At 36.4% G+C, this 14,227-nt stretch overlaps 1 protein-coding gene across 19 annotated transcripts in view; it reads right to left on the reverse strand.

Moving 5' to 3' along the window:
- The window catches only part of GPC5 (glypican 5), a 765,123-nt gene that overhangs the window by 256,030 nt on the left and 494,866 nt on the right, over positions 1-14,227 (reverse strand). The window contains exon 8 of one of the 19 annotated variants that reach the window (XM_080577271.1): positions 228-6,576. The exons of the other annotated variants lie outside the window; for them this stretch is intronic. Coding sequence (XP_080433397.1) covers positions 6,563-6,576 — 14 coding nt within the window. The 3' untranslated portion in view covers positions 228-6,562. Of the gene's footprint in view, positions 1-227; positions 6,577-14,227 lie in introns of those variants that run through there. 19 annotated transcript variants of the gene reach the window in all.

Below are 14,227 nucleotides of genomic sequence, written 5' to 3' on the forward strand. Positions count from 1 at the left end.
AAAAGAAAAGAAAAGAAAAGAAAAGAAAAGAAAAGAAAAGAAAAGAAAAGAAAAGAAAAGAAAAGAAAAGAAAAGAAAAGAAAAGAAAAGAAAAGAAAAGAAAAGAAAAGAAAAGAAAAGAAAAGAAAAGAAAAGAAAAGAAAAGAAAAGAAAAGAAAAGAAAAGAAAAGAAAAGAAAAGAAAAGAAAAGAAAAGAAAAGAAAAGAAAAGAAAAGAAAAGAAAAGAAAAGAAAAGAAAAGAAAAGAAAAGAAAAGAAAAGAAAAGAAAAGAAAAGAAAAGAAAAGAAAAGAAAAGAAAAGAAAAGAAAAGAAAAGAAAAGAAAAGAAAAGAAAAGAAAAGAAAAGAAAAGAAAAGAAAAGAAAAGAAAAAAAAAGAAAAAAAAGAAAGAGAAAGAAAGAAAGCTATTTTCAATTTAATTCAAAGTTAACACTAAAAAAAAAAAAAAGTGCAGATGATAGGCTCTTTTTAACCCAAAAGACTTGAAATATTCATTGATTCATGTCAGAAGACCCAAAGGCTACCACAATAAAAAGGAATGAAATAGCAAATAAAATTCTTCAGAGCAGTACCTTCTTCATGAAATTGTTTATATGTTTTGTAGGCAGTTTATTTGGGGTCTTAGGACAAGTTATACAAGTGAACTAAGAAGTGCAATTTTGCAAACTGTCTCTAATTGTTAAGCTTAGAAAAAAGACTTGTTGCTTGTCTCTGTGTAGAAAGCAATTACTATTTTTACCTTGGTAACTTTCTGTTGCTGTGCTTGATAATGTATTACATGCATTTATCCCTTTTGGAGTTCAGCTTAAGGTGTGCTGCATTCTTTAGATTAGTATTATGCTTGCTGAAGAGTACTGGATGTTAATGAGATGTGTTAATAATTAAGACAGTTAATAATTATTGCAATCTCTAAATTGTTCTGTCCTTACACAATGCTTTTATCTTTTTACTTTTCATTAACATTACACAAAAGCCTCAGATAAGGATTGTGGTCCTAAATTCATGATTCTGAAATATTTAGGGGGGTTAGAGATTGGTTTTTTCTTTAGGATTAAAGTTATATATAATGCACAGGCAAAAGAACGTTCATGAAAACATGATGTCTTCTTGTTCACAGCTAAGAGTGCTACTTATCAGATGCAGAAACATGTTACTTCATGAGACTTTCCCCAGGATTTTGTGAATCTGAACTTCCTCCATGGAAAGAGGTCTGGCTTCAACAGGAAATAGAGGTGGCTCCCATCCACTCCACCCTAACTTATGGCAGGAGTTGTTGACTCAGCTCCAATTTAGGCTACTAAGAAATAAAACCCAGGTCTCCACTCTTGAAAAACTGACTTAGCCTTAAAGTTACTGCACAACATCTTGGCAGCATCAAGACTATAAGGCTGCCTTTTGAAAGAAAGAGGCTAAGTCAGACGTGGTAAAGGGGGAGTGTAGCTCTGGTTACAGGAGTGTATTTCACATGCTTGCAGTTGAAAGTTCAGAGGCTAAGTACAAGTGAGCCACTGTTTCAGAAATACCCCTTGCTTCCATGCCCTGTGCATCCAGGTCTGTACCCTGAGACTTGTAATGACACTTTGTGGTACTCCGTTTCCTTGATTCCACTCAATATGTCAAACTTATATTAGGTTTGAAACTTCATTTTGCAATTTTCATAGTGAAAGCCAAACACCAGTATATTATATGGACTTAAACATTGTAAAAGGAAAGGAGTCAGAATGAGCAGAATAGGATGTGCTTATGAAACAGATCTAGCCATGAGAGGCCTCTTTCAGGTATTAAAATGGGGTAAATGGGACTTAAATATGCTTGAGAACAATACAAATGGAGAACATACAAAAATCATTTTGATCACTGCCCAGCTTTAGAAACCATTTTGAGAGTCCTTCCCACAGGTATTTTTCAGATTTATTTTGAATAGATAATGACATACTTAAGAAGCACACTGAGTTTTTCATTACTCATTTGCCAAAACTGTGCTACCAGACCAGACCTCTTAGCCTACTTAACAGCCTGAAGTTTGCTAGCACGATGCACAGGAATAAAATTAAGAATAGAGTTTACTAGGAGGACAGACTGTGGTAATCAGTCCAGGGCTTTTCCAGACAAATATATCAACCAGCAAGTTGTTTACATGTGCCCATCTATCTTTATCTCTTTCCTTCCACATTTGTTCTCCCCAACCTAGTTTGACTCCAGCTTCACTTAGTTTTGGTCCCTTCCTCTAGGCGTCCTATGAGTTTTTCTGAATCCAGAAAACCCCTTCAAATATCCCAAAATAAGTTTGCTTTTTCCCCTTGTAGTGGGTTTACATGTTAAGGGTTTGGTAGTGGGAGGCTGCAGGGGTGGATTCTGTGAGAAGAATACAGCAGCTGCCCCATGTTAGATAAGGGCCAATTTAAGCAGGCTCCAAAGGGGAGAAAATATAAGAGAAAAACAAACAAACAAACAAAACAAAAAAAAAAAAAACAAACGCAGCACTACAGCAGATGGGAGAGAGAGTGAGAAACAGCCCTGCAGAGACCAAGGTCATTGAAGAAGGAGGGCAGGAGGTGCTCCATGCACTGGAGTTCCCCTGCAGCCTGTGGAGAGGCCCCTGGTGGAGCAGGCTGTCCCCCTGCAGCCCATGGGTCCCTAGCAATTAAGTAGTGGAAATGATCATGTCTTCATCTCTTAATATTGCCACAACTATTTTTTCTTTAGTTCAGATGAGTCTAGAATATTAATCTAAAAAGATTAAGAGAAAAAAAAAATAGGAAAATAAAACATCTTTTAAAGCATCCACAGTTCTCATGAAATTTACCATTTTTATCAGAGTTTGAAATGTAAATATAAATGTAAATATAAATGTTCACTTTTAAAACGACAAAGAGAAATAACTAAGCAAAGGACTGCAAAGACACAAACAGAATACTATAAGCTTCAGATATAGCTTTTTACAACATACAGTGGACTTCCAAAATATAACTTCCCTTTAAACCTGTTGACTCTGATGAAAAAAGCGCTGCTTGTTTTTAGCAAAGGTGCAGTAGCACTATGTAGTTTTTCCACTGACATTGCCAATTGAGAGACATGCTCCGATACAACAAAAATTCTTTATTACAACTAGGGAAAATGCAACATTTCACTTTCTTTTAATAAAACAGGAAGCTTTTCAAACAAGAATGTCAAGAAACAACTTTATCTTTTTCAAGAGGCAATATTTTAACCTGTCTTCCTCACCACCACATTTCTAAGCCATTAGAGATTTTTTACTACCATTTTTCAAGTAACTCAGTTTCTCCAAGTGGCATATGAAGAAATAATGAAATGCTGATCTGTTCATTTATAATATATTTGAAAACTACTCTGTGACTTCTGCCTGCAATATTTTTATATTTAATAATTGTTTTCTAAGCCTGTGCAAACCATTAAATATTAAAAGCAGTACAGAAATGTACTGTATATATTTCTCCAAAATAAAAACGAGTGCTGCCAACTATAAAAACTTACCAATGCTGAGTATGTTTATGTGGGTATTTGTGTAGCTAGTTCAACCTTATTAGTTGCAATTTCTCTGAAATCATAATTTTGTTTTCCTGTTTAAAATGTGCATGATTGTGTGGGAGGCAGCTAATGTGCAAAGACAGAGCAGTATTTCCCCGATGCACATTAAACTTGACTTGCATACCACCATAATATTTGTATGAAGAGCATCTGAATAATACTATATTAAGTTATGATTTTGAAAAATGGGCAGAAAGAACAAATGCTATAGCTGTATTGCAATTAATAATACTTATCAAAGATATGGTGCTCTTATGTAGTTCAAATACACAACCATGAAATACTACAATATCACCTGGGTTTCACAGCAAATAAATGTAAATTAATAAACACTGTTCTTTAGAAATAAAAGTTGTTATCTTTCAACAGGACTGCAGATTTCTGTTCCAATTCTCCATGAATTAATCTGTGCAGAATAACTGGTCAAAGAATTTACACCTCATTGTTTCACTTCCTAGTAAATATAGAAATTAAATGTAAAAAGAAAAAAACTATATGGAGAGATTTAAAATGTTTTATAAACTAATGTAATAATAACCATTAGATTATATGACAAGCATATTTATTCATGAAATACACTTTGATGCATCTCATTAGTGCAACTCATCTGCTGGCTCAGATTTTTTACGAACATGTGTCTAATACTATCAAAGTGTCACTTATTGTCATACCAGCCATCTGACATTGGCCACACCCAGAAACTGAGCTATTTCACTGCTATAGACAAATAAGGCACCTACCCTAGACTTGTTGAAAATCAGCCCCTAATGCACTTAGTTTAAGCTACAAGTAAGGAATGTTGAATTTTGTCATATAACTGACTATCAGTAATTTTGTGATGCTTCAGCACTCTGCATGAATAGGATAGGCAAACTTTTTTTAAAATAGTAGAATAACCACAATGGGAAGAATTGACATTCTGACTGTATTGAATTTACATGGCAAGGTTTTAGTAGCGGAGGGCTGCAGGGGTGAGCAGATCTTGGCAGTTGCCCCACATTAGATAAGGGCCAGCACCAGCCACCTTCAAAGGTACCCACCACTGGCTGGAGCTTGAGCCAGTGAGCGATGCTGGTTCTGCCTCTGGAAGAGCAGGTTTAAGAAAGGGAAAAAAAAAAAAAAAAAAAAACTGCTGTGCAACAGTAGCTAGGACAGAGAGGAGTGAGAACTAGGCCTCAATACACCAAGGTCAGTGCAGCAGGAGGGCAGGAGGTGCTCCAGGCAGGCAGCAGCAGTTCCCCTGCGGCCTGTGGAGAGGCCCCTGGTGGAGCAGGCTGTCCCCCTGCAGCCCATGGGTCCCACACGGAGCAGATCTCCACGCTGCAGCCCGTGGAGGAGCCCCCGGTGGAGCAGGTGGATGTGGCCTGGAGGAGGCTGCGGCCCATGGAGAGCCCCCGCAGGAGCAGGCCCCGGGCCGGAGCTGCAGCCCGTGGAGAGGAGCCCCCGCAGGAGCAGGGGTCTGGGGGGAGCTGTCGCCCGTGGGGGACCTGTGCTGGAGCAGTTTGCTCCTGACGGATGAACACTGTGCTAGAGAACCATGTGGGAGCAGTTTTTGAAGAGCTGCTGTCTGTGGGAAGCCCACAGAGGATCAGTTTGGGAAGGACAGCATCCTATCTTATTAGTAATAGGTAATAAATTTTATTAATCTCCCTGAGCTGAGTCTGTTTCACCTGTGACGATAATTGTTGAGTGATCTCCCTGTCCTTATCTCAAACCTTGAACCCTTTCCATCGTATTTTGTCCTCCTTTCCCTTTGAGGAGGGAGAGTGAGAGCAGTTGTGGTGGAGTTTAGCCGCCCCACTGGGTAAAACTAGCATACTGATGAAGTGTCTTACATATCACTCTTCACTAAAACTGTGGCCTTGAATGAGAACATATCCACAGAACAAAATTACATGATATCCTGAAACAATGTTGAACTCAACAGAATTTTCATGGAAAATACATAAGGCATAAGAAATAATACTATAGGAAAAAAGATGATTTGAAAGAGAACAGTGGAACTAATATAAAATGTGCTTTTACTTTTCACACTAGACAATTAAGTGGGAAATTATAGTGAGCATTGTGGGAATTATAGTCAGCATTGTGCAATGTATTATTGTAAAGTAAAAATAGGCACTTGAGTACTATTATAAATTTTTCACACAAAATATTTGCACAATATTTCTATCTTTTTTAAAATATGAAAATAGGAGATTTGCCTACTCATTTCAGAAATTTCTAAACTTAACTACAAATATAAAAGCAGACATAATTCACTGATTTCATCTATGAAAACTTAACTATCTATGTTTAATTTTCAGTGTGGACTGTGAATTTTGTGGTGTTCAAACAAACACCCACAAACCATATTTGCTCTCCATTTCCAGTCACTTCTAGTCTGCTAGAAAGGATCTGAAGTGCCATTTACTGCACAGTTGCTCATATGGTGTTATACTAATAAAAGCAAAACAAAACAAAAAAAAAATGGTTACCTGAAAATCACCGTGTGCTACCAGAGATTTACTCTGAGTATACGAGCTGCCATACAATAGTAGAAGAGATAGGTGTGTCTAAATTGTGGACTTAGGCAGTAATAAAACAATTAGCTTGGGTACCAGGGATAGCAAGTTAGCAAGGAGGGTGTGGACTGCTTTGTGAGTTCAACTATTGTGATTGTCAAGCTTTTAAGACCATATATCCTGATCTAATGTGTTCCTTATATAGGGTTGTACTTAAATTATCAGTTTAGCAGTTATCAGTTATTATCAGTTTAGCAGAATATCAAACACAGGAAAACATTTGAAATTAATGTCTACATGAGCAGAGACTGCAGCACATAAGTGGGATTTATGGAGTGTAGATATGTGGAATTGAGACTGTGTACCAAAGCCCACTTTACGCACATTTTAGTGTTTTATTTTTGCTTAATTCTGGTTCATAATGTCTTCCCACTAGCAGGTAGAGGTGCGTTCTTAGACAGCATCTTCCAGTCTGATTTCTTCTGAAAGGAATCCCTCCTGTTTGTACGCTCTAAGACAGCTGCACTATAAGAAAGAGAGAGCAGTAGCAGGGCAATCAGAAAATATGTTTCAAATGTGCATTCCTCACCCAAACTCAAATGTTAAAGTAGATTAATGCTTATAACACCTTGCACCTAAAAGTACATCACTTTAGCACAGGGCGAGGCTGAAACTTTAGCACAGGTAAAGTAGGAAAAACCCAAAGCTCTAGTCCTGAGACTTATTACTTACAGCTCTGTTTTCCATTGCACTTGTTCTACCCAACCAGAATTTGAAAGCTGGGTATTTGAATGCAACATTCTGTTTCAGGGCAAAATCAACGGGAACAAATTAGTAATTAGGTTAACACTGCTTGATTTTCATGGGAACTAGATTAAAAAAAAAATTATTTCAGCCTGGAGGAGGTAAATGATTACATAAGTATTTCTAGTCTGTATCAGGACAAACACAAGTACATTCATTTAAACCAGTAAATCAACCTTGCCTTCACGTGAACTAGGAGAACTCATACAGTTACAGAGGAGAAATGTTTTCAGAAAAAGTTCCTCACTGACTCTCAGCTATGAGCAAACATCTAGCTGAAGTGCAGTATCTGAATATAACACTGCAAGTGGTTTTAGCAGATACTAACATATGAATTAAGGATACTAATTAGTGCACAAGAAATCAGCTGTCATAAAATAAATAAATAAATAAATAAATAAAATAATGGTCTCATTCCTGCCCAGATTCATTCTCAACTACTCAAGAGCTTAACTTAACTAAAAATGTGCCCAGTTACAGATTTTGTTCCCTTGGGAGCATAAGTAATACAGCTACTTAAATTTTCTGTACAATCACTAAAGAGAAATAGCCAGCTCCTAAGAGCACTAGATGATAAGGCAATCAATTTACATTAGGAATCTTAAGAATCTTTAACTGAGGTTAGGCAACCAATAAATCAGGCCTGGTTCCTTTAGAAAGAGGAGAGAGCAGCAGTGTTCCCACTCCACCACAGTTGCAAAACCATTTATTAATTGATATTCACTCTAGAAGTGGACCACCAGGTCCTCAGCATCATGAAGTTATAACTGATCTCTGAAGGGATTCCCAGCATGAGGCACTTTCCACTTCTTTTGTTGATACAGGCAATCAAGGAGAGGAATCACAAAGGATTTGTGACTTTTTACAAGGGAATGAACAGAAGTGGGAGAAGAAGACTTACGTCCTTGGAATACAGATGTGAAACTGTCCTAGGAGAGGAAACTGTTGATATCATTCAGTCTTTCTTTGCTCTTATTCATACTCCAGCTATACTCGAGACTTGGATTCTTGTCACAGTGTCTCAGCTGTAATTAGTGTAATAGATATTTTGGTGGCCCACTGGGGACCTTTACCAAAATTTGGATTGAAACATTGTCCAGGTCGAACTGAACTTCTAGATGTTGTTTAAAAGTTTTTTGTAGTTGTTGTTTTGTTTTGTTTTTTCTCTTCCAGAAAGTTCTGGAAACTTTGGGGCCAATGAGGTAGGCCCACTTGCCTTCTGATCCAAGTGCTTAAAGGTTTAGTTTTCAGTTGAAAGTAAATAGAATAAAGTGGAGTCTGGGACTTGAATGGGAATTTAGCTACCCAATGAATGGTTTAGGTAGGTTTTAAAGGTATCATATTTAGTCCTTCCTTCCTGTAAACCAGGAGAACCAACATCCCACAACTTAAATTCTCACTTTAGTTTTAACACTTCAAATCAATTTTGCCTGGTTTGGTTCTTGTATTTGTATGTGTGTGCATGTGTGAGTGGCAGTCTCTAGAGTAGCTAGTTCTTTGGTGGGGGCCAAACATTTAAGAGCATCTGTCTAATACTCTGGCTTCAGGCTAATCTGGATGCTGATCACATACAATTTTTTGGCAAAAGACTGGATGAGGAGGCCTCTGCTCTGATAAAAAAGACATTCAAGACAATGTGGTTTTGTAAGTGTCAAGGGTCAATATATGATTAAAAAAGCTTCTTACAACACTCAAGCTGGAACTCATTACAATCCTAATAAAATACTTGAGGAAAAAATCTGTTCAAGAAAGGAGTACATTTCTACAGTCTTTTCAATAACTAAATTAACACAAGCAATACAATTTAAATATCATATAGAAGAAATACTGAAGAAAGAAAAATTACTAGGAAAACCACACTTGCAAAATGTACTTGTGTCCCAGGAAGCACATCAACAGAGATTTAGAGCAACCAAAATGTTCCATATTACAGGTAACATACTAAATGAATGATTGTATTAAAGCCAGATTATGTATTGCATGTTTTCCATATATCAAGAAATATCTCCTCTTCCATAGGGAAAAAAAAAAAGTGCTAAATTGTTCAGTGTATTAGAAAATAAAGTATTTAAAAGCTCTTTTCCTGTTAGAGAGAGAAAATAATACAATGGCATGTCAGCCTTGGATTTAGCTCATACCTGGAAGGAATGACTTTCAGTTCCAGCATGGAAAAGTCTAAATGATTTTGACTGTAATCTAGGTGTAATTGAGTTCATTCACTCTATGCAGTCTTGTCTTGAAAGAATGTTTCTTCTGCTGAAGAGCAGAAAAGAGCTAATTAGATTTGAATGAAAGTTGTGTGTTTTCATCTGCTGGAGAAGAACTGTACCTCAAAATTGATGTGAGAGAAACAGGCAGGGTAGGTAAAATGAGGAAGGTATTGTACTCTGGGCTGGACAGATGAACATCAAGAGGCAGCTAGGATCACTTTTCAACAAATGAACATTCACTTGCGAAAAGCTAATCCCTAATATCTTGTTTTGTAACACTCCTGTGAGACCCCACCTAGAGTACTGAGTTTAGTTCCAGGGTATGCGAAATAAGAAAGACATGGATCATTCAGAGTGGGTCCAGAGGAGGGCCATGAGGATGATCAGAGGGCTGGAATATCTTTGCTATGAAGACAGACCAAGAGAGTTTGGGTTGTTCAGCATGGATAAGGCTCCAGTGAGATCTTATACCAGCCTTCCTGTACTTAAAGGGGGGGGTGACAAGAAGGACAAGGAAAGACTCTTAATCAGGGAGTGTAGTGACAGGACAAGGGTGTTAAACTAAAAAAGGGTAGATTTAGATTAGATATAAGGAAGACATTTTTCACAATGAGGGTGGTAAGGCACTGCAACAGGTTACCTACAGAACTTGTGGATGCTCCATGTGCTCAAGGACAGGTTGGATGGGGCTTTGAGCAACCTGGTCTAGGAGTAGGTGTCCCTGCCCATGTCAGGGGGATTGGAACTAGATGATCTGTAAGGTCCCTTCCAGCGCAAACCATTCTGACTTTATGATTGCAGTGCAGTTGGCATCCTTCAGTTTCCAAAGTGCATGTGTCAACAGATTTCTCTATTGTTGAGTTACATAAGCAGACCTGATATTTATACCACTCAAGGTCACCTTCTAATATTTTTCTAGATACAAAAGTCTCTGTTTATATTTCTGTATAGTCTTAAAAATAATAGAAAACTAAAAATCCCACCATTATGTACAAGCACCTTAATTAGCCCCATTCAGGTAGGGTTGTTTGATTAATTTTTTTTGTTTGTTTGTTTGTTTGTTTGTTTTCCCTGTCTATATTGTTTGCTGTCTGCCAGTCAGAATAATCTTATTAGATCAATAGAATTACATCAAAATACAGTATCGATTCCAAGAAACAGTGAGAAATGTTACATTTGCTGCTGATTCATTCTTAAAAGAAAGGTAAGGAAGGGGTGAAAAAGAAAAAGGTATGTTCTAACTGAAATATTTATAGCTTTGCTATTGCTAGTAAATTGTCTACTCTCTTCTTGCATATCTACTAATATAGATTGCTTAATAAAACCTTTCCTTAAGACAGAAAAAATTGAAATAATTGAACATCTTACAGTAAGATTATCGTAAGATATACTGTATCAGAGGCAAATTGCCCACAAACAAGTTTATTCAGACAACCCATAATTTCCCTGATTTAAAGACCTGTAAATTCTGTAGTGTTAGTATCTATGGTGTAGCTGCAGCCAGTGCAAGTGAGTATCTATAATAATAGAAGTGTTCCTATACCAATTGTAGTCAATATTTTTCAAAACAGTATCCACCACTGAGATTGGTATTCATCTCACTTAACTGTAGACATCAGTATCTGACCTAATTATCTCTGAATATCTTTGCTAAAGAAAGAAATAGACATTCCTAGGACACATCTCACTCTAATATAGATATTAGTGCTAAATTCAGTTACCTAAATGCCATTTGAGATGCTCTAAGATATCAAAAACTTCGGAACTGTCAGATGTTTGAAACAGCTTTCCTAACATTTTGGAAAAAAAAAAATCTTATGGGATCTGTGATATGTTTTTCCCTTCTGGATCAGCAGCAGACGGCCAGGTAGGATATCTTAGATCACCTCATGTCATTAGGCTTGTCTAGTCAGTTTAAGTGAGTTCCTGGGACTGTGGTGAATCGTCTCCTAAATGAGTCCATTTCTCTCCATTGTCTGTAAAAGGAGCTTTCAGAGTTAGCTTGGATGTAGATTTGATCAGATGAATCCTCCCTGGAAGTTGCAAAATGGCCTTCCTTACCACTGTAGGACCTAGTGCTAATCTGGGATATGCAAATTCCCGGTTATAGGTGTTGTATTCCCTTGAGTTACCTTAGCATTTATCCTTGATGGATGAGCTGGATCATAAGAGTAACAAGTACTAGAAAGTATAATACCGGTTCTATACTTTATAACACTATATAGTTATAAAGCTATAATGTGGCTGTTCATCAGGGTAGTGACAGGAAAGGTGTAAAAAGCAATAATCCTATTGCATGTAAAAACTACATGGACCCAACCTGATGATAAATGCATCAAAGACTTCATTTTGAACACCTCTTTTTTTTTGTTTTCTTCTTGACAGTACTGAGTGTTGTTAGATTACTCACAGAACAATATTGTGTTGAAAAAGCATTTAATAAACATTGCAGCAATGTCAATGCCTCCTACAACGTGTAATGCTCTGAACTGCTACTTGAGTTGGTGAAAGAAGAGGGTCTCTGTCATGTGAGGAATGAGCTTAACTTATCACAGGAGTCTCCCACAAACTGAAGAACTATGCTGTTACTTTCTTCCAAAATTTTTATTGCATTTGAAGAAAGGAGGTTCTCTAGACGTTAATGAAATATTGAGTAACATCTTTGTATATGTAGGGCTTTTCATTTATACCGAATATAACAGTGAAAACTACAAAAAACTGAGTAATGAAAAAAAAAAAAAAAGGGGGATTCACATGTATAGCATAGGGAAGAACTGAGAATTTGCTTCCATTCATATTGATTTCAGCAAGAACTGGATAAAGATAGAGCCCAATGCTGGAGTATGCATTTTATATATTTTGTTCACTAAATGAATAAACAGAAATTGTTGTGACAGAAATGTACGTGCTGTGGCACAAGTTGTGGAACAGAGGTTAAAATAGATGCATTCACTTTATATAACCAGTTTTTGAAAGAATAATTCACTAGACTGCTCCTGGAGCAGAACAATGATTCTTTTTCATGTTTCTGAAGAGTCATGGGAATGAACATAAAAAAAGATTCTTTTGAAAAGACACACATATAAATATATATATATAAAAATATACAGAAATATACATATATATATATATATATATATATGTGCTGCAAGGACAGCTCCAGCCATAGATATGATAATACTGTATAGTATTTGTCTATGTCTGCAATAGATAAAACTTCCATAAACTAATGAAGAATTCTTCTTTAAAGGGAAGTATTCCCCTGTAAAAGTGTATGAATGTCCACATATCAGCTCTTCTCCCCACACCACACTGTTTTTAGAGATCTCAATAGCATGACAAGTTTTTCCCAGATGTTAACAGGAGTTTGTTAGTAAAAAACACAGCATCAAAAGCATTAATTATAATTATCTCCATATGTCCTTATGCTTTACTCCTTCCCAGTCTCCAGATTAACAAAAAGCACAAAAACTTTTTCTAAGTATGTTATGCAAGTTGGCAATATCTCCTTCTTTTCACATATACTGAGATATCTTTGCACATTCTGCAAAGATAAATTTTAAATGATGCTTATCAGCACTTCAAATCCGTCCATAACATGGTAAACTTAAATTTAGCATAATCAATGTTTGATGTAATGAAAATCTCTTGACAGAAGTTGATACGCTTAGAAATAAGACTCTGATGCTTCATTATGTATTCACAGAAAGGTGAAATTTGTGGTGATTATCCACACCTCTGAAATGTGTCTCATTGGATTAACAGCTATAATTAGCATTTACATTTATGAAAGTCAGCTTTAAAATATTACTTCTTCTACCACAGATAATACTTTTATTGTTAATAATATTTTATTCCATGAGCAAAAATAAAGAAAGTACTATTATTCTGCAGGATAGAAATTACTGTATTTAATTCATCACTGATTGAAAAAGCCAGGCTTTTCTTTCAGTCTGGAAGCTTTTGCTGATCTAAATTATCTGTATGCACAGACATGTTTTCCTCAACACCACTCCAAAAATGCTAGGGAAGCAATTTCAAAGCACTACTTTCTATGCTGAAGAGAAATAGGGGACTGTCTTCTAGAAGTAAGGACAGTCTCAGTAAATTTCCATGACCAAATCTCGGAGTGTGTGCTTCACATTATTTTAATTAAATAAAGAAATTCAGAAGTAGCAAACTTCAAGTAATGGCTGTTGAAGAACATGGATCAAATGTTTATGTAATGCATTCAGGAAATCTACACTAGGTCACCGTGGTGTGGATTCAGTGTTACAGTAATGGCAACAGATTGCATATGTCATTTGGAAGCAATGAAACAGAGAAGTATTTTCTTTGCTAGACAGATATGTAAATAAATGATGTCTGTGTGTCCTACTGCAGCACTTTTTTAAAGGGATTAAAGACAGTAGAGAAAGGTAGTACTTAATCCTTTCATTAAAGCAGTGAGAATTTTATATCTAAAATGATCTGTCTGTATGCAAACATAGGCAAATATATATGCATGTGTTTTAAGCATTTATAATATATGTGGATTATTCCATCCAGATTGAGTTTTTCAAATGATGGAGACAACCTGGAATACTGTTTCCATCTCAGTCATTTAGGTAGCTATTAATTTTTTTAATTCCACAGTCTAAGTATATGTAACATCTAGAAAGTAGATATGTTCCTGTTACTAAACGAGAAATATTTCAGGAAAAATGATGAAAAAAAAGGTTTGCATTTAGTTGTCATTTTAATTACTATCTTTTACCCCCCAAAAATATTTTATAGATTCATAATTTTGGTGTTTTTGGTGTTTCTAGCAGACACTTGTCCTATAATCCTCCACTCAGAAGGCCACTAATGGAGTAGCAGCTTCTGTATGCGTTGCCATTAGCTACAAACCTTCATAGTCTCTGCTCATTATTCCTATGTTAGTGCACTAGATGTAATCAAATCTTAGTCCTGGGCACTGTCACTTGACCATCCAAGATGTTAAATTGCAAGCATGGGGCTGGCACAATTTTGGCCTGAGACAAGTAGCGCTCCCAGAAAATGCCTGGGTATGATTTGAGTGTTAGCATAGATGCAGGGTAAGTCTGAATAAGCCATCTGCATGTAGGTATTTTTGGGAGAAGGCAGGAGAGTTCCACTGCCTGTAGGTGAGCTGTGCCATG

Source organism: Anser brachyrhynchus, assembly GCF_964034855.1.
Source record: "Anser brachyrhynchus genome assembly, chromosome: 1".
In the NCBI taxonomy this organism is placed as follows: domain Eukaryota; kingdom Metazoa; phylum Chordata; class Aves; order Anseriformes; family Anatidae; genus Anser; species Anser brachyrhynchus.